At 34.7% G+C, this 27,273-nt stretch overlaps 1 protein-coding gene across 2 annotated transcripts; it reads left to right on the top strand.

The window, feature by feature from the left end:
- The first annotated feature begins 3,457 nt into the window (after positions 1–3,457).
- Positions 3,458–26,985, top strand: LOC131166981 (sorting nexin 2A-like). Of its 2 annotated transcripts, XM_058125688.1 has the most exons (6): positions 3,458–5,133; positions 6,277–6,486; positions 6,726–6,986; positions 20,709–20,795; positions 26,253–26,358; positions 26,496–26,985. In XM_058125688.1, exons 1-5 carry the CDS (start codon positions 4,126–4,128, stop codon positions 26,331–26,333), a joined length of 1,647 nt encoding a protein of 548 aa, XP_057981671.1. In that variant the 5' UTR covers positions 3,458–4,125; the 3' UTR covers positions 26,334–26,358; positions 26,496–26,985. The 2 variants fall into 2 exon arrangements, with proteins under 2 accessions (XP_057981671.1, XP_057981670.1); XM_058125687.1 differs by having other exon boundaries at positions 26,253–26,985.
- The last annotated feature ends 288 nt before the right edge of the window (positions 26,986–27,273 follow it).

The following is a 27,273-nucleotide window of genomic DNA, read 5'->3' as shown; positions in this document are numbered from 1 at the left end:
ATATGAGTAAGAATATTAGCCCAAGCCTTCAAGACATTATTCACAATAAATTTCTCTAAAAAATATTTTTTCAAATAAAAGAATATGGGAGAAATTTAATCTTTGAAAACATGAAAAATAGAAAGACCTTCAAGCAATATACATATAGAGAATGTTATATGCTCAAGCCTTTTCAAATATAACCCCAAAAATATTTTCCCCAAAAATGGTTTTCAAAAGAAAAGAATAGGAGACATTTTAATCTTTGAAAATATATCACAAATGAAAGAAGAAGGCCATCAAGCAATATATATGTATATGATATATGCTCAAGCCTCTTCACATAAAACCCCTAAAAATATTTTCTCCCAAAATGATTTTCAAAAAAATAAGAGTAGGAGAAAAATGAGAATTTAAAGAAAAAATGGGGTATAGAAGTGTGGGAGAATCAAAGAATGATGAACTAAATTAACAAAGGGATTCTCCAATAGTTTTCAAGTGTTTTGGGATTGTATTTATAGGCAAAAATCCCTTGTGACCATTATATAGCCGTTGGGACCTTAAAATATATTTTTATTTTGAAAACTAGCCGTTTTTTGGCCATTGGGACACTTTTCTGAGAAGGTCGGTCGACCAGGCTCAAGGTACGGTCAACTGAGGCTTGAAATCAACGAGTTTCGGTAGACCATAGTGAAGGTTCAGTCGATCGGCCTCTACTTTTCTACGCAGACACTATTCAGTGTTTTGGCCATAACTTTTTCTATACAACTCCAAATTGGATATTCTTGATATTAATAGGAAGGTAAGAGAAAATATCACAACTTTCATGTTGAACACATTTTAATATAATGATTTTTGGTTTGAGAAAAATGTCCATCAATGAGACGGAAGAAACATGAATGGAGTTTTTCTCTTACGAACACGTTTCAGTGTTTTGGCCAAAACTTTTTATGTGTAACTCCAATTTGGACGTTCTTGGTATCAAACTCAAGCTATGGGAAAATGCCACTATTTTCACGTTGAACATGGTTTGATATGAGATCGAATTGAGTGAGAAAATTGCTCATTTATAACATTCAGTCGACTGGCCGGTTAACCGACCCCTTTGAAAAATTTAGTTTTTACCTTCTTTTAACTTTAAAACAATTTAAAAGCATTTGTATAAGTTAGACATTTTATGAAAAGAGTTTTTCATGTTATTTAGAGGTCCTATGGTCAATCTAAGGTCAGGTAGAGTTTCAATTTTAAATCATGTAAGATGTATGCACATTCAACACTAATTACTATTACAACCCAAAAAATAAATGAAATCTTCGTGCCTTTTGCTCCTCAATGCTCCATGGAATATACCGATTGGTGTTCTTTTCAGTGCTCTTTACGACTTCGATTTTTTATTCATCACTTATGCTTACAGAAATATAAACCTGTTCACACTCAGTTACACAAGTGGGATAATGTGGTTTGTCATTATCAAAATAGGGATCAGACTCAAAAAGTCAACAAAAGCCCCTATGGAATACTAGCCTAACACCTGCAGTGCCTCCTACACAACACCCTGAAAATAATATTCGTCAGAACAAAATATCAATATTTCATCACCTACATCATTTCTTATAACTACTATAAGGCCAAAAATAGGCTAAAAGGTCTTACCCTGAATTTGGGATGAAATCCAACTTCCTTTCCCAACGATCTGCTCTAGCAGACTCGTAGAGAACTTCGCCAGGAGCTTCATGGTAGCCTTAAATCTTTGATCTGGCAACTGGCGGGGCCAAAATTGAAAAGAGAAGGGAGAGAGAGAGACGTAAGAGAGAGAGAGAGAGAGAGAGAGGAGAGAGAGGAGCGTTAAAAGTGAATAAAAATCCGGTTTTTAGCTATTTATAGGGTCAGATTCGTCGACGAGACACGTCACATCGTCGACGAGTCCTTCATTAAATTCGTTGACGAAACCCTGTATTCATCGACGAAACCCTGTATTCATCGACGAAATTCAGAGCAGCCAAAAACCCTGCTTGGTATTTTCTTGCAGACGAAACCTTGTATTCGTTGACGAGTTGTGGAAATTTCCTTGAATTTATTATTATTATCCCCCAAAATGTAATGTCGTCGACGAACGTTATGCGTTTGTCGACGAAGTCTACGACCTCCTTCTGTTTCTGTTTCTATTTCTCTCTCTCTTATTATATTTAAATACTATTATTTTTCGGGTCACTACACAGCGTACATAAAGATGGAGGAGCTGGCCGACCATATTTTTTTATTTTTAATTTTCATACTTTTATTATTTTTATTCATTTTTTTGAAATTATTGTAATGAATATTTACAAAATAGTATACAAATTTGAATTGAACGATAAAATGATAGGTCACGCTTCGGTGAAGACCCTAAAAAATACTGTCATTAATAAAAATAAATAAATAAATTTTATTATATAAAGTCTGAAATAAAATTAAGTCTCTACCACTTTTAATCTCATTACATTTATGTAAGGTATGTTTTAAATCTTATCAATCAAGAAAAAACAAAAAACGAATCCACGTGAATTGAATGTGCACATTTTTTTATGTGGGGGATGGACCCATTCTCGCACGGGGTTTGATTAATTGGGTTGTCCTTTTGGACATAATGTCCTACGTGCCATTAATTGTGGTCCAATAAAAATAAAATACATTTAATATATGATAAATTTATACGCCTAGCTTTCCCATATCTTTTTCGAAAATGAAAGTGATCCATGCTGCCTGCATGCATGGCGATTGGATGAAGTCCTGAAGGGCCTTGCTGGATATAGATAAATGGACCACATACAGATTGACACGTGGACTATAATGCCAGCTGTTTGCTGCAATATTAAAAACCTGCGCCATGTATGAGCAGGCCGGGGTGATGCAATATTAAAAACCTGCGCCATGCATGAGCAGGCCGGGGTGATAAGTTATTTTTAATTTTATTTTTGATAGGCGACTCCGATATAGATTAATTAATTGTTGCTAACTGATATTAGATTTAGCGCATCCATTACACTTACGCGTTTTTGCCAATTTAAAATTAAAAAAATAATTATAAAATTTGAAATCTAATCAATTTATTAATTACAATTTACAAAATATTATTTTAATATATTTGTTATTAAAATATATTAATTAATTTCTTGCTAACAGAAGAACAAATATTAGTTTTGAACAACATCAAGCAACATATGATTCATGAAATCAATTAACTAGTATGTATTTTTTCAATTGGAAATTAATAATTAATATATAATTATAAAATTTAAATCTAGTTAATTCATTAATTGTAATTTATAAAATATTATATTAATATTTAGAATATCAAAATCATATTTTTCTCTTGAAAATGTCCAGCCTGAATTTGAATTTGACCTAGTTTATTCAATTATGTTAATAACATCCAAAATTTTGTATTTAATAACACAAAAATATCTATAAAATTATTTTTAAGACTTGTAAAATTTAAACGGGTTTTTAGATATAATTTTTAAAGAAAAACACAGGCTGAATCATGCACGTGGATGGGCCGGGCTTATTAAAGCGCAAAAGGCCAAAACCCATCTGACAAATTCAACCCCCTTACCCTACGCCTCCATCTTCTTTTCTTTTATTTTCGTGTCCTTTTTTGCTTTGGGCTGCTGCTGCTTTGTGATAAAAAACGATATATAATTTAAAATGGGCCCATTCCTGACGGGATAAGAGACGCTCACTGCACCGGCTGTCTTCAATCCACGCCCACGCCCACGGCCAGCGCGCTGTCTCCACTCTAAAGCCGTTGCTGGCGGTCCAGCACTGGCGTTCACTCTTCACTACTTTTTTCTTATCTTTTTATTTTAAGAAGTACGATAATTTTGAACCCGAGGACCACTAAAACGACGTCGTTCTGGGTGTGCAAACAGGGCCCCCAGGTCTCGAAAACGCTCCGCCGAGTCCCCTCGCTCGCTTCACTTGCCGTCTACTCCTCGAAATCCCCACCACCAGCCCGATTCCGAGCCCTTTAATCTTCTTTCTTCTTCACGCTGTGAAACCCTAACCCGAATTCATCCTTCTGTAAATTAATCAATTGATTCAATCCTTTGTTCCACCCCCAACAAATCGTGTGTTTGTTATTTTCTTCTTCCCAATTCAATCAAGATGATGGGGGTAGAGAACCAGGGCTACAACGAAGCCCACCTCTACGCATCCCCCGAAGAAATGGAAAGCCTCGTCCTCGACGATCGATCCGACGCCACCAAATCATTGCCTGAATCTCGCCACCCTTTGTCTCTGCCCTCCGCGGAGGAGCCCTCGCTTTCTTCTTCTTCTTCTTCTTCTTCTCCCTCTTTGATGAACCCCAACTCCTCCCTCAACTCCTTTCTCGACCCTCCCTCCTACGCCGACGCCGTCTTCACTTCCTTCGACGAATCCACGAATGCCCACATCAACGGCCGCGACGAAGCCCCCAAAACTCCGTCCACGTCCGACTTTTCCAGCTCCGAGAATTTGAAGATCTCCGTTTCCGACCCGCAGAAAGAGCAGGAGTTATCCAATTCGCTTGTCCCGGGCGGGAACACTTACTTTACCTATTTGATCACGACGAGGACCAACTTGCCGGAGTTTAACGGATCCGAATTCAGCGTTCGCCGGCGGTTCAAGGACGTCGTCACTTTGGCGGATCGATTGTCGGAGACGTACAGAGGGTTCTTCATTCCGCCGAGGCCGGACAAGAATGTGGTGGAGAGTCAAGTGATGCAGAAGCAGGAGTTCGTGGAGCAGAGGCGATTGGCACTGGAGAAGTACTTGCGGAGATTAGCAACGCATCCCGTGATTAAGAAGAGTGATGAACTGAGGCTATTTTTGGAAATACAGGGGAAGCTCCCATTGCCCAGGACGACGGATGTTGCGTCCAGGATGCTGGACGGTGCGGTGAAGCTTCCGAAACAGTTATTTGGGGAAGCAGCGAGTGTGGTGGACTTGCAGGAGGTCGTGCAGCCAGCGAAAGGGGGCAGAGATTTATTGAGGATGTTCAGGGAATTGAAGCAGTCTGTTACAAATGATTGGGGTGGGGCGAAACCGTCGGTTGTAGAGGAAGATAAGGAGTTCTTGGAAAAGAAAGAGAAGTTGCAGGATCTTGAGCAGCAACTAAGCAGTGTTTCTCAACAGGTTTGGCATGAATAAATTCTTTTTTTAGGAAGATGTTATACTTAATACCTTTATTAGCATTTGTTTTTTATTTTTTATTTTTATTTTTCTGGTGAAGTGTGTGATTTATTGTGGTTATGTAGGCTGAATCACTCGTTTGATACATATGAACTTAGGTGAAGTTGGCTTAGGTAGAGATCTCTCTGTGCTCAGTTCAATTCTTCGAGTCGCCTGATGATAACACGTAAATTGAAAAAGGAAATAGACTATAAGTAGGACCCGAATGGTAGAAAGATTTCTTCTTCCATTGATATCTCATGCTTTTATTGTAGAATTCAATGTTCTAAAAGGTGAAGGCATAAGGCAAGGGCATTCTAACCCTTAAGCGGTGAGGCGTAAGCCAATTTTATTTTTTGATAAAAATATGTAAATAAATTACATATAGTTTACAAATAAAGAAAAATTAACAAAATCACAAATAAAAAGTTTAAAAAATCAAATATAAATTGTAAACTCCTTTTTGGGCATTCAAATTGCTAACTTTAATTCATTACATAAATTATGACAACAAAGAGCTATAACATTATAAAGTTCAAATTATTTTCAAGATTTAAGATAAACTCTTAGTTATTTTGGAAAGGTTGAGGTTCAAAAGTTCTTAAAATCAACTCATATTATGAAATTTCTTTTATATATAAGGGCAGCCTGGTGCACAAAGCTCCCGCGTATGTGGAGTCCTGGGAAGGGGCGGACCACAATGGGTCTATAGTACGCAGCCTGAATTTGTATTTTTGCAAGAGGCTGTTTTCACGCCTCGAACCCTCTAGGTCACACGGAGACAACCTTACCGTTGCGCCAACCTTTTATATATACATGCAGTTAAAATTTTCTAACCAAATCTAACTTGAGATTCACATACCCAAAATGTGTAAGCCTCAACTAGAGAAGTGCAAAAGGCATCTTTGTACTAATGCGTAAGCCTTAGTATGTACTGCGATAGCCTTTTGGGATTTGGCATTTTGGATTGAGCCTAAAGGATCCTCAAGGCAAGCCTTGATTGAGCCTTTAAAACATTGATAGAATTTAATTGGATGTCATAAGTATGTAAGTTTGTGGGCATTTTTTGTTTTGGTGATGATCTATGTTGTTTATTGTGGTGTGCAGGCTGAATCACTTGTCAAAGCTCAGCAGGACATTGGGGAGACAATGGGAGAGCTGGGGTTGGCATTTGTGAAACTGACCAAGTTCGAGACGGATGAAGCTGTGTATAACTCACAGAGAGTGCGGGCTTCTGACATGAAAAATGTGGCTACAGCTGCTGTTAAAGCGAGCAGACTGTATCGGGAGTTGAATGGACAAACTGTCAAACATTTGGTAGTTAGCTATTAATGTAACACTTGAATTTAGTTTTAGTTGTACTTGATTTTTGCCTGTGAACATGTGGCTAAAAGAATGATGAAGTATACGAACGTTTCTTGATAGCTGTTATTATACATAGGTGAAGTTTTTTCAATTTAGTGAATTGTACAGAATTGGAATAACCTTCTGGTCAAATGTTCTTTGAATAGGGAGTGAAGCTTCTTGAATTATCTTGATGTTAATATATATTGCAGGATAAACTCCATGATTATCTGGGGATGATGTTGGCTGTAAATGGCGCATTTGCAGACCGGTCAAGTGCTTTGCTGACTGTGCAGACTCTTGTATCGGAGCTGTCTTCCTTGCATTCTAGGATTGAAAAGCTCGAAGTTGCATCATCAAAAATATTTGGAGGGGACAGGTCTAGGATTCGCAAAATAGAGGAGTTGAAAGAAGCCGTGAAAGTGACTGAGGATGCTAAATGCTGTGCAGTTAAAGAGTATGAGCGGATCAAGGTAACATCTTTCTGCCTTCTATTTAGCCCACACATGCCTCAGAGCGCAGCAATGTTTTGCAGCTTTGATTTCATGGATTTGTTTTTAGATTAGGGGCCACCTTAAGAAGAGTAACTTCGTTGTTATAATAATCCATTTTGTGTGGTGTTAGTTCTTTGTCTACAGTATCTAACTTCATAACTGCCAGCTACACCACATAAAATCAATCAGCTGCTCTTTTAAAGTTTTGCTTTGTATTTCATTCATTCGTAAGCTCCACAGGACACTAATCATATGCTCCTCTTTTTGTGTGCGCGCGCGCATATGTTTGCTTAATAATGGTCAAAATATTAAAAGTGAAAGATTGTTAATTCTACTATGTCATCAATAAGAATGCAACTTGCATGCCTGATGAAGGGGTCTATCTACTTATACAAACTTAAGTAAACAATTTCATTTTAGACAATTTTATATTAATAACTGACTTATTTGACAGATTAAAAAAACTGGCTGAGCTTGTTGAATTTCCAAGAGAGAAGGATGTTTTAACTGAACATACGACTAATCCAAAGAAACACTGAGGATTACCAGCACTACCATAAAAATGATATAGACCATCCTTTTCAATCCCTCCACCAGTCTTCTTCTTTGTTTGGACTTTGGAGGTCCTAACTGACACAGGAGGAAGGATTAAGTGTTACTAAACATCTGATAGACTCTGTGAGGTGACTCGTAATAAATTCAAACAAAAATTTAGAAACATATGGTGTTGATGGGATAGGAATGGAGGGAAAAGAAAGAAATATCCCCACAACAAGAGACAGGAGAAACTGGACCATCGGCAAGAGTAACTTTAGAGCAGTGACTACAAGGTTTCAGTGACCAAAATAATTTGAGGTTTGGAAATGAGGCTGTAGAAGCCCTGGAGTATCTAATGGATTAGAGTAGCATTATATGCAGAAGAAGATTCCTGAAGGGATCATACAGACTAGATTGTTGTACTCCTCTTAGGATTCGATGGATGATGTACTCACATTTTTCAAGTAAGATGACAAAGAGTACAAGAGGGATACATCTCAGAATCAATATTGGCGACAAGTTGTTGGCCCAAGTTGGTTTCCTATGGAGATCTCAGCAATGATCATTAGTATAGTTCTCCTTCTCACGATGAGTGCAATTAGCACCACCACAACCAGCACCTCAACCAAAACTACTACCTCTTCTAAGGCCTCACCTTGCCTCTGCTTTCTCTACAGCCAAGTGTAGCAACTACCATGATTTAACATAACTTGTGAGAAGGCTAAAGAACTCACGACATGTATTTGGTAATATTCTATGTCTTGCACTTGTTTCATTCATTGTTGATATGGACTCTTCAAAAAGAATCTGACCATGAATGTATCTGAGCCTAGAACTCAGTCTCAACAGAAGTTTGCAGTTGAGAATTGTACCCATTGCATCTTGATAATCTTAACAGCTGTACTTTGGGTTAATAAATGTTTAGCCAGTGGAAGATTCTAATGTAAGAATTGACCAAGATGAAAATAAAAGAGGGATGAAAGGGAGGGTCTAAAGCAAGCAACTCTAATCAATGAGTTTGGAGGGAATTTACAGCTCTAATATCATGTTTGATCACTTCATTACCTAAAAGCTTAAGCTTTAAAATAGGAGAAATTATACAGGAGACCTGCCTCTCCATGTTGTCCATGTGCCTGGTTTTTAGATATGAAACTGTGACAAGTAGGCTCCACTCCTTATTCATCCAATGCTAATAAATGTGGAACCGACTGTTACATATTCCACATCATAAAAACAGACACATGGAAGGGCAGGTTCCCTGTAAAATCTCTTGTTAGATAGTGGGTTAACAATGTATTGTTGCTAATATCGTAGAATCTAACAATTCATGATTCAAATCATACCATTCGCACCAATTCCTCTTCAAGCTGATTTGAATTTCTACTGAAGAATAAAAAAAGAAACGACTAATGCTGAATCAATCAATTCACCCCCCTGAATCTAGCGAATTGGTATGATATGATCAATTCACATGATTCTGAGACTAGATCCAGTTATGAGTCATATGAATCAGACCTGACCTGACTGGTTTAAAACCCCAAAACAGCCTTCTTTTTAATTGATTTTTTGCATAATTGCCTTCCACTCTTTCTCTATGTCTGCTCTGTCTGAAAAAGAGGAGAAAATAGAAGTTTAGGTCTTCTGTTGCTTCACTAAACTATTGAGAAGTATTGCTTCACTCTTTGAGGAGTCTATTGCTCTGCCATTGAGAATAAGGGCACTAAGGTGGTTCTCACGTTTCTCTGTGTTGTTAAGATTCAAAATGTTATTTTTTTAGTAATATGTTCCATAATTCTATTATTTATCAGTTTTGTTTAAGTTAATTAGAGAAAGCATATGCATGAAATATGATTTTTTCATTGTTGATAAACACCAAATTTTTTTTCTTATTTTGTTGATTCCTTCCGTTAAACAATATAAACTTAATTAATTTTTCTTGAATCAACCCTTACTTTTAACTGTTTAGATAAAGCACACACATAAAATATGGTCTTTTTATTGTGAAAAATTAAGTGTGTCTTACTGTATTGTTTGTTGTACATATATCAGTTTGTGTACGTCATTTGGAGTTGTTTTGGAAAATTTTTACCAAATCTTATGATTTGATTTGATTTGATTCTCGATTCCTAAAATTGGGATTTTAATTCACGTTTCAAATCTCGATTTGACAGCCATGTGACAAACTATTTAACAAATAGATTTTGTTGAATCTTTTTTATTTGCCCCAATCTCCATTCTTAGTTTTCAATCTTTTTCTTTCACTATGCTTTACTCAAATTAATTCACTTTTCCTTATTACGACAGTTTTTGCATTCTCATCTGGACTATATAACAATCAGTTTTCTCTCATTTTGTTTTACTGATGCCATTCCTAACCTTTTTTCAGTTTTATGCATGTAATGATTTTTTATTATTTTTCTTGTGCCACTTGTCGAAATCTGTCATCATTATGATTACATTCTTTTTCCGGATAATGATTTCCCTAACAGTACTTGTTAGCATTGTTATGTCAGGAAATATTCATCATTTAATGTATTTGAAATACTTCCATTCATACTTTCAGAAAAAAAAGATTTTTTCTGAATATTGCCTTTACTCAACAGCCCAACAGTCTGTTCTATGCAACATTAGCATTCTTATGACTGTTGTTAATCAATCACTTTACCCAAAATCTAAGGCTGTTAGGTTGTTGGAAAACAATGTATATCAAGCATTTAACACTCCTCTGCACGTGCAGCCTGACTGCATGTGGAGAGAGAAACAAACAATGAACAATTCCCTTCAAGAACATAATTTTTTTCCCAAGCAAACAGTAAATGCTGCCAAAAATAGAACCTAGGGACCTCATGGTACCTTGCTTTTACCATGTTGGGCAACCACATACATCTATATTATTTCTGGTAATTTCATTTACTGATGCAAAAGAATTAACAATTTATACAAACTCATTTTGAAATTAACATGGGATTACTCTTGTTTCTCTTTCAATCTAACCTGAACTGCTGTTCTAATGTACATGCTTTAATCATGTTTACATAACTATTATATGGCCACTAAATTATTTTTCTCAGGATCCAATCATGTTTACATAACCATTATGTCTTGTCTCTCTGGCATAAAAATATATTATATTAGGATTCGACTTGTAGTTGTCAACCACTGTAATATATAGGATGAAGATGAAATGCTTGTCGTACCCTCATGGAAATCTACAATGTGGTACTGCACCAATAGCATGCGTTTCAGGCCAAATTATTGTTGAAGACAGTGAAGTATCAACAAAAATTGAAAACCAAATGCACTTGTGTGCTCAATATAGGACCTTTAAAATTGTTGTGGAAAACAGCAGGTATCAACAAAAGTGGGACCTTTAAGATCATGTGTTGTTTGGTTATGTTGCAATTCAACATCATATGATGTCTTGAGCTGAGACTCTGAGAGTTAAACTACTCAAGATCTCCCAACTGAGAGTCTTTAATATATATGTCTGGAATTGCCCTAAAACTTAGAACTTGGATGTTTAGATAATTTGAAGCTTTTAAACACCTACACAAAGAGCAATATAGTAAATTTGCAGTGTGTACAATCTAGTTGTAAGTCACTTTTGGTAACACTGATATGTATTTAGATCATGTTCCTGGATGTAGTTTTTTTTAAGACTTGAACATTCTCCTTTGATGTGTGTATAGGCTATTGATCTGAGATCCTTTGCTGCTTGATTTTGCTTGAGCCTCCTTAAGAGGCTTTTGATATAGTTCTACTTCAGGCTTCTAGAGCTTATGTTCTGATGTAGGACGGTTCTAAGTAGCCCTAGTCCTACGGTTGACCTTCTTTGTAGCACACACAATATCACAATCTATGGGAAGAATTGAATTAACCAAGCATGAACATCACAAACATATTCTAATGATCACAAGTTGTTGAGATTTTGAAAACATATATGATTTGGTTTAAAAGCCCTTAGTTGATCATTTCATTCAAGTAATCAAGTTCACTCTAAAAGATGTTATATTAGAACTCTTAGATCACAAGTCCTAGTGTACAAATCGAATATCCCTAAGCACGGTACAAGCAAGCATGTTCATGTTGAAAATCTAGGAAGAGTCCAAGAGAATGAACAAGGTTTTTCAATCAAGGATTCAGGGCTTACAAGGTACTTTTAGGGGCTGTTTTAGATGGTCACAAAAAAGGAATTGAAACGTGCTTACCGAAAGGTTCGAAATGTCAACACCAAGACACATGTGTACTCAATCACACCACGAACAAGCTTGTTGATCCTTAGGAATCTTGAGACAAGAATGAAGCTTGAAGAAGGTTGTGGCTGTGAGCTATGAAAGAGGAGTGGGCGTGTAATGTTGATGTTGTCGTGATCTCTCACCACCCAATCTCTGGGGAGACGGAACATAGCGTCACACTACTCACTCACAAGGAGAGGAACAAGATTCACAAGTTTAAGCAAGGACTTTCTTTTTTTTCAATAATGCAAAGATGCCTTTTACAATACAAGTGATGGCATATTTATAGCCTTAAATGCACATGACTTGCACATGGCTTCTTAAAAGATTAAAGAAAATACAAAAGTAAAATAAAACATTTAAAACATAGGCAATGAGGTTCCTAGGAAATAGTTTGTCATAGGAAATAGGTGCCTAGGAACTACAATAATTATGATAGTGGAGTCTAGGAACTTAAAATGAAATAGATGCTTCTTAAAAAAAAAAAAAAGACTTTTTGACTTGCAAGTTATCATCTTTCCAAGCTAGCTTCCAAGATAAGTTTCAATTGCTACAAATAAAGTTCACATCCAATGGTGGACTTCGGGTGGTTGTCCACGTGTCACAATATCCGCAAAAGATACTCGAGGTGCATGTTAATCCCCATCATCTCTCCCCGACCGAAAAGAATTCTCCTCCAGAGAATTATGTTGAAAGTACTCGGTATATAGCTCTAGGTTGAGACGAAGGACATCATCTTTAAGAATCCAATTGTTTTCTAATAGTGGCTTCCCTTTCCATTTGACCTTTTGGTACGTTTCGGCTTGTGTGTTTGTTGTTTTAACATCCAGAATGTCTTCAATTTGCTCGAGTTTCTTTAGTGGGACTAATGGTGGTGCTAAAGGTAAATTCGGCATTTTTGGTGCAACTGGAGTTATGAATGGGAGTAGGTTCATCTGCAGGGTTAGAAGGGCTAGGGTCTGCAAAAAAATTAGCTTCCAGAAAAGGCGTTAGATCTTCAACATTAAATACATTGTTTATACCAAAATTATCAGGAATATCTAGCATGTAAGCATCCTGAAAGCTAGCTTCTCAAAAAAATTCCAAACCCAATACACCACAAAGAAGTCAAGAACTGAATCTTTTCTCATACCAAATACAAATTCAACTTCTTGCCAGAAACATCTGCACATTACATTCCAACCAAAGACCCCATAAAACTGCATACGTACTACACTTCCAGAGAGCAGCCCTTTCTTTCTTCCGAAGCCCGCAAAAGAAATGATCAACAAATCTTCCACTGAATAAGGGCATACCCAACTCTCTTCCATAACACCAGAGAATTTATTCCAAATCCTCCATGCAAAACAATGCGAAAAGAGGTGAGAGGCTGTTTTGGAATTCCCATAATAGAGCATCCAAACATCTGGAGAGAGAGCCTTCAAAGGTCTCCTAATCTGCAGCAAGTTATTTGTGAAAAAGGAAGGTGTACTCCCAAGAAGGGGGTGAATTGGGACTTAAAATTTTCTTTAAATTCTTTTTAATAAACTCTTTCTCAATCCTCTTTAATTTTAGTAATTACACATGTAAGATTGATTATCAATAATAAGTACAGCGGAAGATTAAATTAGTTATCAACCTTAATAAATGAGTATGCTTACTTTGAATGCTTTATGGATTAGTCAAGAAATCTTTCAGCAATTATCCAACAAACCAATCCAACCAAGGTAACCAAGATAAGATTCACAGTATGAAATAATAACACAATCTCAGTAATGCTTCCAAGATTCAACTTTTATGTATGTTGCTGGCAAAAGCCCTGCTATTAATACATGTGATACACTTGATTTTTCAATATGAAACACAATAGAAATTTCCAACCACTCTTCCAAAACTCAGATTTCAAACCAATCACTTTCAAGATTAAAGATCTTTGTTGATTTTCTTTTAATGATTTTTGAGTCTTGAGTGTTAATCAATAAACATACTCCTTTATGGTTTTCGCAATAAGATTTGATCAACCAATGTACTCCCTTTTCGGTTTTCGCAATCCCAATATCAAATTAATTTTCAGCTTTGTTTATTTCCAAAACACGCAGTGTATATGAACTGAAAAATAAACAATCAACCACGCAGTTAATATGAACGGGAAATTAAATAATCAACCATGCAGTTAATATGAAAGGAAAATTAAAGAGAGTAGGGAAGAGAGTGAGACTGAGTTTTTACGAGGTTCGGCTATACCTACCTATGTCGTCACCTTAGGCAACACACCTAAGGATTCTCTTATACCACTCCTTTATGGGCGGAGCAAATCTTTTACAACACTCCTTCAATAGGATAGAGCCCTCCTCTCCAAGCGATACCCCACGCTCAGTTACACAAGAATTCCTCTTCTTGCAAATCCAACGATCCAATAATCCTGAATTGTCACAAAAGTAGAAAACAAATGGTGTACAATGACACTCTCTACAAGAGTTGATTAGTACAATTGATTAGCACAATATACTTCAATAGAAATCAATATAGAAAAAAGGAACTCAAGATAATATCACTGGGGTTCTTTTGGAAAATCTCAGTAGAAACTCAAAGAACCGTGGCTTTTAAATCAACAAATTCTCAGTAGAAACTTCAGCAAGAGTTTGAGCAAGAGAGAGCTTCTGAGAAGTATTTGCAATATAGCTTGATTGCTGTTTGTATTCCTTAGTGTTTTTAAATCCTTGGGTTTAAGGGGTATTTATAGAGTTTATAAAGTGTATTTTGTGTTCCCCAAGTGACTTGGAGTGTTTCCCAAGTTTTCATAACGTTTAGTATTCAAAAAATCAAATTTGAAAACTTCCCGTTATTTTTAAAATTTGAAATCTCAAAGAGTTAGTTGACTAGAAACAGAGAGACAGTCGCTTGGATAGTTAAAAACATAGAGAATTCAAAGTCGGCGAGGAGTCAGTCGACTGGAAACACTGAGTCAGTCGCTTGAGTCCTCTTGGGTTGCTGTTCAGTCACCTGGACAGATTATGTCAATCGCCTGGGATGCTGACAGCTTCGACCAGCCTTCAGTATTTTTGGTATGACTTTCACTATAAAACTCTGATTTTAACGTTCTTGGTATCAACAAAAAGTTAAAAGAAAATCCCACAACTTTCATGTTGAACACTTTTTAAAATAAAGAGTATTTGATAGAGAAAAATGCTCATCAATACAGATGTAGAAAAAAGAAGGTAATTTGAAGAACCCTGTTTTGGTGCTTTTCATTCAAAAAATAATTTAAACCTTTTTGAAATAACTTTTGACCTTATAAAAATATTTTCCAAGTATTTTAAAATGTATCTAGGTCCAAGTAATTAACCAAAGAGTTTCACGTATTCATATTAAAATCGAATGAAGTACTTACATAAGACTTCTTAAACTTAAGCACTCTAAGCAGTAAGTCTTCATGTGTAGCTTCCATTCTTCATTTTGAATTTGTCTTTAAGTTTCATCTATAACTTCATGCTTCAATATACTTCAAGTTTTATTAGATCATTTTTGAATCCATGCTTTTGTACTCTTTAAGCTTCATTTGATCATCTTTCATTAGAGTATAAGCTTTCAATAATCCTTGTGAGCACTTGACCTTATATTCACATGCTTGAATTTTGAAATATCATCACTTAACCAAATATGTTAGATTTGTTATCATCAAAACAATATTTTAAGCCTTATAAGGCCAACAATTGGTATTAATTTTGCTAAGCACAACCAACCAAGTAAACGCTTTAGGGTCTGTTTCGTTGCTGTTATCTATTTTTTGTTTTTGTTTGTTTATGTTGTCAATTTTCTATTTCTGTTGTTGGCTTTCAATTGTTTGCCAGAAAATTGAAAACCAGATTTTATGGTTTTCAATTATTTTGGCAACTTGTTGCCAAAAGTTTTAATATCTAGAAATAGTTTTTCTTGGATTAAATTATTCATTTTATACACTTAAATGAAAATCGAAATTAAATGATCATATAAATTTAAATATAATTAAATAAAAATATACATAAATTTCAAAAAGTAATAATAAAGCCAATTACAAAATACTTTTACTATTTTTCAATTGTCGTGTCCAATAAAATTTGAAAGTAGAACAATTTAGTAAAAATAATTATAATAATTTTTAATTTTGTTGTAGTAATTTTTTAACTTATATCATTTGTAATTTTGTTACTTTAATCATATTTCTATAATATTATTTGATATAAAGATGAAAATGAACATTTTTTAATTAAGCTTTTAATTTGTATTAGTTTTATAAATGTTAACCAAACAGGTTGGTGGCTTCTAGTTTTTAGTTTCTAGTTTTAGCTTTTGGTTTTTGTTTATGGTTTAATTTTTGATAGTGATACCAAATGGCTCCTTAATTTTCAAGGGAATTTTAACCTTCCAAATAACTAAATAAAGAGGAAAAGGATAATTTGAATAGGTAAAAAATTAAGAGAATGATTTACAAGAGAACACCCTTGAATGATCCAAACACCAAGTATGAACATCCCTACCCGAGGATAATATGCAATTGTTCACTAGGACAACAAAGAACACAACTCCACCATCTCTCTATCATCCAAAGGTCTCTCGAAATGAAGATTCCAAGAGGCTAGAAAGCCCCTCCCATTATCCACAAAGAAGAAACATATTAATGCAATGCATTTTGTTTACATTGCCGGTCCCAAGCCCGGGTTAAGGAGGAGGGTTGCGTTAGGTAGCTGGCAGCTAGCGTAAAATTTTTCAGATCACTATGATATGAATTCTTACCGAATATTTGCTTGGGCGTCCCCTACGAGCGGCGCGTTGCACTTGAACCACCCGGGTGTAGCGAAAAGTGGGCGAGGGTGGGCTAGGTCGTCGCCCCAAAGCGACGCGCTGTGTCGGCGCCCGGGTATGATGTCAAATATGCGAGGGTTCCTGCATTATTCTGGACGTGGGCAGGTAAAGACGTTAGTTCAGGAAACTAGGATTAGATTAGCAACTTGGAATATAGGGACACTTACGGGTAAAAACATGAAAATTGTGGATACAATGATTAGAAGAAGAATTAATATAATTTGCCTTCAAGAAACTAAGTGGGTGGGGGAGAAAGCTAGAGAAATCGATAAATCAGGATTTAAACTTTGGTACACTGGAAAAAAAAAACATAAGAATGGAGTAGGCATTATTATAGACAAAAACTTAAAAGATAGCGTTGTGGATGTAACCAGAGTAAGAGATAGACTTATAAAAATCAAGATGGTATTAGGACAAGAGATAATAAATATCATTAGTGCTTATGCTCTTCAAGTTGGCTTAGCAGAAAATCTTAAGAGAAAATTTTGGGAAGATATGGATAGTATTATACAAGGCGTACCAAAGACTGAGAAAATATTTATAGGAGGAGATCTGAATGGACACGTTGGAAGAGATAATAAAAATTATGAGAGGATACATAGAGGATATGGATATGGAGACAAAATGAGTCTGGGGAGATGATCTTAGACTTTGCTATGTCATATGATTTTAGTATAATGAATACTTGCTTTAAGAAGAGAGAAGAACACTTAATAACCTTTAAAAGTGGACAAAATAGAAGTCAAATAGATTTTTTTTTAACTAGGAGGGTAGATCGTTTATCATGCAAGGATTGTAAATTTATTCTAGGTGAAAGCCTAACCACACAACATAGAGTCTTAGTGTTAGATATATGTATTAAAAAATGAAAGAAAAAGGATAAAATAAACCAGTGTAGGAGAACTAGATGGTGGAACCTAATAGGAGAAAATATAATAAAATTTAAAGATAAAATGATAAAAGATGGGGAGGACCTTAGAGAATGGGATAGATACAAATATTTTTTGGAATAGATTAGCTAGCTCTATTAAAAAGATAGCAAAAAGATTTTAGGTGAATCAAGGGGAAGATTCTCGAATAGCAAAGAAAGTTGGTGGTGGGATAAAGATGTACAAAAAATCATAAAGACAAAGAATTTGGTATAAAACGTGGCAAAAATGTAGAAACAGAGATAATTTTGAAAAATATAAGGAGGTAAGAAAAATGCAAAAAAGGCTATTAGTGAAGCCAAATATAAATCATTTAATAGTTTGTATGATAGATTAGGTACAAAAGAAGGGGAAAGAGATATATATATATAAACTTGCTAAAGTTAGAGAAAGGAAGAGCAAGGACTTAGGAAATGTAAAATGTATAAAAAGTGAGGATGATATTGTCTTGGTTAAGGACGATGATATTAAAGAAAGATGACGAAGTTACTTTAGTAAGTTGTTTAATGAAAACCAAATAGAAGGCTTAAACTTAGAATTGTCAAATGAGGAAAAGACTAAAAATATAAGATTTATTCACAAAATTAGAGTTAACGAAGTTAAGTTTGTACTAAAAAAGGATAAAAAATGGGAAAGCTATGGGACCAGATAACATCCCAATTGAAGTTTGGAAATGCTTGGGTGATAACGGAATTATATGGTTAAATAATTTATTTAATACAATTGTAAAAACTAAGAAAATGCCAGATGAATGGAGGAAAAACACTTTAATACCTATATACAAAAGTAAAGGAGATATTCAAAATTGTAATAACTATCGGGGAATTAAACTTATGAGTCATACGATGAAACTATGGGAAAGAGTAGTTGAATAAAGATTAAGGTTAGAAACGAAGATTTCAGAAAATCAATTTGGTTTTATGCCTGAGAGATCTACCACAGAAGCTATTTATTTTTTAAGAAAATTAATGGAAAAGTTTAGGGAAAAGAAGAGGGACTTACATATGATATTTATTGACCTTGAGAAAGCATATGATAGGATATCTAGGAAAGTTCTATGGTGGGTTTTAGAAAAAAAGGGTGTATGTTGTAGGTATACCGATGTCATTAAGGATATGTACGATGAAGTAATGACTAGTGTAAGGACTGTAGATAAAGAAACTAGAGAATTTCCAATTATCATAGGTGTACATCAGGGATCTGCTTGGAGTCCTTATCTTTTTGCTTTAGTGATGGACCAATTGATTAAGAGTATTCAAAAGGAGGTTCCATGGTATATGTTTATTGCAGATGATATTGTATTAATTGATAAAAGTAGGGATGGAGTAGAGGCTGAGTTAGAATTATGGAGAGAAGTTTTGGAATCCAGAGGCTTTAGGATAAATAGAAATAAAACAGAATATATGAAATGTAATTTTAGTAATGATAGGAGGAATATTGGAGACAAAGTTAAACTTGATGATGAAGAAATAAATAGCACTTGTAGATTTCGATATCTTGGATCTATTATGCAAGCTGAAGGAGAAATTGAAGATGATGTAATGCATAGAGTTAAAGCAGGTTGGGTAAAATGGAAAAGTCCTTCAAGTGTGCTATGTGATCGTAGAATACCCTTAAAATTGAAAGGGAAGTTTTATAGGACAGCTATAAGACCAGCTATGCTATATGGATCGGAATGTTGGGCGACGAAGAAACATAATATCCAAAAAGTAAAAGTTGCCTAGATGAGGATGCTAAGATGGATGAGTGATATAACATTGAAAGATAAATTAAGGAATGATCATATTCGTGGTAAGTTAGGTGTAGTTCCTATAGAAGATAAGATAAGGGAGGGACGACTCAAATAGTATGGACACTTGCAACGTAGGCCTTATAGTGCACCTGTGAGGAAGAGTGATTTAGTTACTGTGGGGGGCAGTAGAAGGGGTAGGGATAGACCTAAAATAACTTGGGAGGAGATAGTGAGTAAGGATATAATATCCTTGAATCTATCGAAAGAAATGGTCCATGATTGCATAAATTGGCGAAAAAGGATTCATATAGCCGACCCCACTTAGTGGGACTAAGGCTTGGTTTTTTTGTTGTAGAAAAAACTAAAAACCAGATTTTATGCTTTCTAGTTGTTTTGGCAGCATGTTGCCACAATGCTTCAATAATGGGAGGGGCTAGAGAGCCCCTCCCATTATCCACAAAGAAGAAACATATTATGACAATGCATTTTGTTTACATAGCCATTTTTTTGTTTCGTTGTTAGTTTTTAGCAATGTTAGAATAACTAAAAACCAAATTTTATGCTTTCTAGTTGTTTTGGCAACATGTTGCCACAATGCTTCAATATGTAGAATTAACTTTTGTATTCAATTTATACATAATTTTTAATTAAAATTAAAATAACATGACTGAATTTAAAATATAAGCATAAAAATATCCATAAAGTTTCTTTAAAAATAAAGAAAAATTTAGTCATTTAAAAAATATTTTCACTATTTTTCAATTTTCACAAACGATATGATTGTTCTTGTTGCACTCTAAAAAATGTGTTTTGAAATATAATAAATATAATAATTTCTAGTGTTATAATATTTTTTAATTTATATTATTTTGTAATTTTATTATTTAAATCATATTTTTTAATTGATATTTGATTCAAGGACAAAAATGAGCATTTCTTCAATCAAATTTTGAATTTGTGTTTGTTATATAAATATTAACCAGGTTGCTGGTTTTAATTTTTTAGTCTTTGTTTCTAGTTTTTAGTTTTCGTTTTTCGTTTGTTGTGTTTCATTTTTAGAAATTTTGACATTGATACCAAACGACCCCTTAGATGCTTATATTGCAGCTATAGTTTTAGGTTTTTTTTTTTTTAGTTTGGAAAATTTCTGGTTATTGTAGTAGTTTAATAACTTTAATTAATGTAGAGGTATTTGTGTATTTTAAGTTTTTTGGGGTTATTTTTTTATAGTTTGCTTTAGTTATGTGGGTGTTTAAATGCTTTATCTGTGAGGTATATGAAACAGTTATCGTATTTGTTCAGATTTCCAGACTGTTACCCCCTCTCTCTCTGTTCAGCCTCACCCTCTCTTCTGAATATAATATTGATAATATTTCATTGAAAGATTGTACATAATTGTTACTTCTGCAAAAACATTGACGTATTAGAGTTGTCAAATTATATGCAGGAAAACAACCGTAATGAACTTGAAAGGCTAGACCAGGAGAGGCGCGGTGATTTCCTTAACATGTTAAAAGGGTTTGTATTTAATCAGGTACTTTTCTTTTCTTTCTATTCTTTGCATTTATAATTTATAGGGATCGTACATGTCAGCAGTCCAATTGCAAATCATGCTTCTTTTTCTTTTCTTGTTTTTCATTTTTTTAATCCCCCCTCCCCTTCAACCTCATTATGAAATGGGATCTTTTATGTTCTTTTTATGACCTCATTCTAGATATCAAAAAACCGGTTTTGATGTTCCGGAGACCAATAAAAGCTTGTGCTTGCTAAGGAGACAATGCTCCTTTGTTTCATTTTATTACATTAAAACTCTTTTTTATCTTAATGTTGATTTCCCTCTTTTCAAAACATTATAGATATAGGAATTAATAGTGGATTTTTTGCCTGTGGTGGTGTGGAAGGAATTTGTGATTTTATAAACTCTTACGGCTCGTTTGGTTCAGCAGAATAGTTATTTCTTGGAATAAGATGAAATATGGTTTAAATTTTGGAAATCAAAGGAATAGTTATTCCTTGTATATTTCTAATTATTTCATTCAACATATAATAAGAGAGGAGTAGAAACCCTCGTGATGAAATTTGGAAATAGCTATTCCTTGTCTATTCCTTATTATGGACTCATAAAAATGTTTCACATTATTATTTACTTTATAGTAACAGAATTTTTCATATAACTAATTGTAACTAACCCACTAAAACTGATCTATTCCTAGGAATTGACATTCCGCAAGCCAAACGTAACATTGGATCAGGACCAACATATGGATTATGGACATTGCGCAAATGAATAACAACTCAACTGACTAAATTTTGGCTCCTGATTCCCTACTTCTTTAGGTCAGCTGACAGATATCCTATTTTCCATTTAAAGCCATATCTTTATTTAAATCACATGCCATTGTGTCTTGTCTCAATGCACCAATGGTGTTCTCTAGTCTTCCTTGTGTAAACAAGCACCTGGTGCTCCCTGAGCCGGAAGTTCCGCTCTGCTGACTAGTCTTGTTTATCATTATCTAGAGCTTCCTGATCCAAGGATACGCCCTTCACATTGAACTTGAATCAATTATCCCTTCCTTGCCATGTGTGTTTATAAGCCTTGCTTGCCTAGCTGGAGCTTAATATGCTTTCCAAATAGATGAATTTGATTAAGATAATTGGACCTGGGCTTGTTGATGTGGGCTTTAAGCATCTAAATATAAATCTTGAGTTTGCTGGACAAATGTGTTGGTTCTAAAGTCAGTCAGATGAACAGAGGGTGCATTAGAAGTTGACTTACTGCTCAAACCCAACTAGTTAACAGCATCTATTGACCAAGTCCTGCCATGCTGATGGTCACTATTCTTCTGGAATATTGATGAAGTTTGATTAGAATCTCCTGCTTTACTCCTAGCTGGCTCTGTATGGAGCTGTCCTCAATAACATCTACTGTTAAAAGAGAGATTTATAACCGTAGGATTGGAATAATCTACGGAGACATTGCTTGGTTCTATGGTAAAATTTCTTGTAAGCAGTTACTTCATGCAAATGGTTTAGGACCATATTCAGCAAACCACTCCCAGGATACATGATGCAATCAACAAAAAGAAACCTAATAGAAAAAGTAGGGATTGTTTGGTATCTTCTAATGTAGGACAGGTAAGGATGGCCTATCCTACGGTTCAACCCTCATACAAGCAAGCACATTCACTCAATACACTTTAAATTAAGAATTCAATTATCCTAATAAAAACATCCCTCCTATAGCTCACATGTTGTTGAATTTTTAAACGGTGTATGATGCTGTCGGCTGTCCAGAAAATAAGTCCCATGAGTTCTTTCACAAAGGAATCAAGTTAAATTCAGAAAGATACTATTTCAATATTTCAAGAATAAAAGTTCTATGATTAGCACAACAATATTCCCAGAATAGATTTAAAGCTAGCAAGTATCAATATTGCAATCTATGGATTCAAAGGGCTTATCAAATATGGAATTTTAGATTTCCAGCAAAGGCTTACAATATAAAATAAGGGTTCAAATAAGTGCTGAGATTACCAAGAGAATTGTTTGGATGTCTTGACGTTATTCAACACCAGTCTTAGACCATGCCAGAAAATTCCTTGGAACAAGCTTTGAAACACCGAGACAAACTCAGCAATGTAATGGAGGGGAAGTGGTCGTGTTGGGTGGGGGGGGGGGGGGGGGTTAATTTTGGTGTGGCCGTGTGAATGCGTTGGAGGATAGTTAGAACTCGTTTGAAGTTCTTCGTGCACACTTTAAAATATGGATATGTATGTAGCAAATGAAACGATGGATTGGTGGCCTTTGGGTGTAACTTGGTGATGGCTGTGTGGGTGATGGAGGGAAGTCGTGAAGGTGGGATAGGGATGGATTCGTTGGATAAAATAGTGGCCTCTCACCACTTGATCTCCAAAGAGAACGACGTAGTCTCTCACTGCACAATCACAAGGATTGGACAAAACTTAACAAACTTCAAAAAGGAAATACCCTTTAATTCAATATCAATACTTTTCTCTCTCTCTCGCTCTCTCTCCATAATTCTTACAATGAAGGGGTATATATAAGTTAGCATAGGGGGACAAAGCATTAATAAGCTTAGCTAGCATTGGGGGACAAAGATATTAAACAACTAACAATTCCCACACAAACATAGGAGAAACAAATAATAAAGACACCAACTTACTAGATACATTAATTACTCTTCCAAGTTACTAACAAAATAAATGGTCTAACTTTCTAGACACAATAAACACTAAGCACAACTTACTAACACTCCAACTCACTAGACATACTCGCACAATTTCCTAACATACACATGCAAGCAAGTTGTCTTGCATGTTTACAAATTAAATACAAACAAAAGTCAAAAGGAGGCCCAATTTGTGTGGGTCCAATGAAGCTGTGTGGGGCCCACAAGACCGTGTGAGGCCCACATGGGTCTTGAATTCAGACTTGCTTTGACATCTCTACTCAGGTCTTTCTCACACTTAAAATTCTTCAAATAATCCATTCAAAATCTATAAACAATTATGAACCGATGTGCACATCGGGAGGTCGTCCACGTGTCATCATGTAGGCAAAGGAAATGTGGACATTGGGCCATCCACATGTCACAACATCTGAAAATGACAGTATCATTGTCAAAAATTACATAAGTGAAAATTAGAAATGAAAACCAAAAACCAAAATAGAAACTAAAAATCAAAAACCTGCAACCTGTTTGGTTAACATTTATAAACTAATACTAATTAAAAACTTAATTGAAAAGATACTCATTTTCATCTTTAAATCAAATAATATTATAAAAATATGATTAAAATAATAAAATTACAAATAATACACATTAAAAAATTACTATAATAAAATTAAAATTAGTATAATTATTTTACTTATTGTTATACTTTCAAAATGTACTTCACAATAACAATTTTATTGAACATGACATTTGAAAAATAGTAAAAATATTTTGTGATTAACTTTATTATTATTTTTTAAAATTTATGTATATTTTTAATTTATTTATATTTAAATTTATATGATCATTTAATATTAATTTACATTTAAAAGTGTATAAAATTAATGATTTAATAAAATAAAAAAATTATTTCTTGATATTAAAATTTCTGGCAATAGGTTGCTAAAGTAACTACAACAACAACAACAACAACAAAACAAAACCTTAAGTCCCACTAGGTGGGGTCAGCTATATGAATCCTTTTCCGCCAATTTATGCGATCATGGACCATTTCTTTTTATAGATTTAGGGATATTAAATCCTTATTTATTATCTTTTCCCAAGTTATTTTAGTTCTACCCCTACCCCTTCTACTGCCCCCACAGTAACTAACTCTTTCTCATTGGTGCACTATGTGGCCTACGTTGCAAGCGTCCATACCATCTGAGTAGTCCTTCCCTTATCTTATCTTCTATAGGAGTTACACCTAACTTCCCGCAAATATGTTCATTTCTTAATTTATCTTTCAATGTTATATCACTCATCCATCTAAGCATTCTCATCTCGAAAACTTTTACTTTTTGGATATTATGTTTTTTCGTCGCCCAACATTCCGATCCATGTAGCATAGCTTGTCTTACAGCTGTTCTTTAAAACTTTCCTTTCAATTTTAAGGGTATTCTTCGATCACAGAACACACTTGAAGTACTTCTCCATTTTACCTAACTTGCTTTAACTCTATGCATTACATCATCTTCAATTTCTCCTTTAGCTTGCATAAAAGATCCAAGGTAACTGAAAACCATAAAATATGATTTTCGATTTTTTTCACAAATATTTGAAAACCAACAATAGAAATTAAAAATCGACAGTATAAACAAATGTGTTTTTATAATCTATTTTTTCACTGTGCGAAAATAGAAACAGAAAATAGAAATTAGCAACGATACCAAACAAGCCCCAAGTTGATCAACAGAGGCATTAGTTTAGTAGAATGACATTGAAAGAGGTTTGATTTGGGAGATGAATTGAACTTTGGGCTTGGGGTGCTGTTCACTGTGCTGTAAAGGTGCTGTTTACCGTATCATATGGAAACGTATGTTAATGGTCTGAATGACTAGAAACATTTGCCATTCCATGGTTGTCTCAAAGGAAATTTAGAAGTTGACTGAATTTAAATGAGAGTACATTAGAAATGGCTTAACTTCAGAAACTAAAGGCTGGGTCCATCAGTCACTCAAATTTATTTCTGAATATGAAATTTTTCTAGGAATTGCATAGTCAACCTTTTAAAATTTTGTTTCATTTATTTTTAAGGAAATCTCCGATTCTTTTTACCCTTAAAGCATGCTTTCGCTTACTATTTTTCCCCCCTTTTTTTGGGTGAAACTTTGGGATCAGAATCTCTAGCACCATGTTGCTTCATTTACCTGATAGTGTGAGTTCATTTGGAGATAATTATTTATGTTGACTTCAGTCCATATGCATTAATTGGATGCTGATGGAGCCATTCATGTGGGCAAGGCTGCATTTGTCCGTCAAAATTTTTTTTGACATATATATGGTTCTGTTAATTTTCTTGTGGAATGGCTAACGCAATGGTGCAACATACATGTCAATAGAATCCATGTTGCAGAGAACTGGTTGAGCTGGTAACTTTTCATAAAGCACCCTGGATTACATTTTTTTTAAAAAAAAAAAAGAAAAATACTTGGATTCTTCTATCTCAGTAAGAAGTGTATCTTGTGCAACCCTTAAATTTGTTTTTATAGATCCCATTTTTTATTTTTTCTCTTTTTTTTTTTGTTCTCTTGCTATTTTTCCCCTCTGGCGCTGCTCCCTCTTTTATTATTGAAAGAACTAGTCATATGAATTAAAATTGGATTACAGTTGAGATTCTAAAGATATGTACTTAAACCTCTTGTTTATCCTCTTACACTGCCATAGGAGTATAGGACTGTAAATTCTGTTCAGAGAATAAAATTCAGCAACACATTATTTGTGGCTTTTCAAAACTCGAATCATTCATGTTAACAGGTGGGATACGCAGAGAAGATGGCAGATGTATGGGAAAAGGTTGCAGAGGAAACAAGTGGCTATGCCAAAGATGGTGGTTGAAGCTCGTGGCTGTAAAATGCTTTTGGTTTTGATCCTTCTTCCCACTTCCTCTGTACTCATTGATGTACACTAGTTGGGATTAGTGAGATTCATGATACAATCAACTTCATGTGTCTGGAAATGCAATTGAAGATTCTGTGCTGCCTGTTTACTTGGATGCAGACCTCGGGGCTTGGGGAAAATAATGCAAGAGAGACAGCGCCAACAATGGGACAGGCTGAGCAGGGAATTCCATGTGGAAACAGAATTGGGGAGAAGAAAAAAATGTCAGCAGATAAGAGTCTGATGTAGAGATAGCTTATTTAAAAGTACTCGGCAATAAAAGTTAGCAGTCTGTTGTAGACATTTTTCTATAGTACCACTATCTATGTTGTGAAAATGTTGCAGTTTCTGGTATCTTGTTACAATTTTCTGATCCTATTTTCCTTAGATTGCTATTCCGGACCTGTGGTCGGGAAATCCTCTCCCTCCCTTTTATTACAGAATCATATGTAGTTAATTTCTCTGTTTATCATCATTTTTTTACTCTTTAAAACCCATTAGATTGTGTTTGGGGATGTGAAAAACACGTATGTTTCAAATGCATGTACTTCGAATTCAAGATTTACGAAGTTATTGTTCAGGAATGAATTAAAATGCATGTACTTGCAGAGTTCTTTGTTTTGGATATGTTAAGAATTCATGAACTTGCAGGGTTCTTTGTTTTGGATATGTTAAGAATTTATGCATTTGAATTTAAATTTAAATTTAGAAATTATAAGATAATGCTTCAAATTATAATGAATAAAGAGAATTAAGTCATATTTGTACTAACTAATTTGTGCAAAAATCTCGAATTTGATCAAGTGGAGATTGCTTGTGACTTTGCTTTGTTGGTTCAGTGGATAAATTCTGGGAAGTGCTCGATTTGAAACTTATGGGAATTGTGGGAAGAGCTTAT

The sequence above is a fragment of the Malania oleifera genome, chromosome 10 (assembly GCF_029873635.1).
Source record: "Malania oleifera isolate guangnan ecotype guangnan chromosome 10, ASM2987363v1, whole genome shotgun sequence".
In the NCBI taxonomy this organism is placed as follows: domain Eukaryota; kingdom Viridiplantae; phylum Streptophyta; class Magnoliopsida; order Santalales; family Ximeniaceae; genus Malania; species Malania oleifera.
Note: the sequence above shows the minus strand (reverse complement) of the source record. Positions and strands in the feature narration are given on the sequence as shown.

What these genes read in the sequence shown, in the direction of transcription:
- LOC131166981 (XM_058125688.1), top strand. Translation starts at nt 4,126, where the DNA reads ATGATGGGGGTAGAGAACCAGGGCTACAACGAAGCCCACCTCTACGCA. An exon ending in TAAGCAGTGTTTCTCAACAG is followed by an intron (nt 5,134 to 6,276) that starts GTTTGGCATGAA and finishes TGTGGTGTGCAG; the next exon opens with GCTGAATCACTTGTCAAAGC. An exon ending in AAGGGTTTGTATTTAATCAG is followed by an intron (nt 20,796 to 26,252) that starts GTACTTTTCTTT and finishes TCATGTTAACAG; the next exon opens with GTGGGATACGCAGAGAAGAT.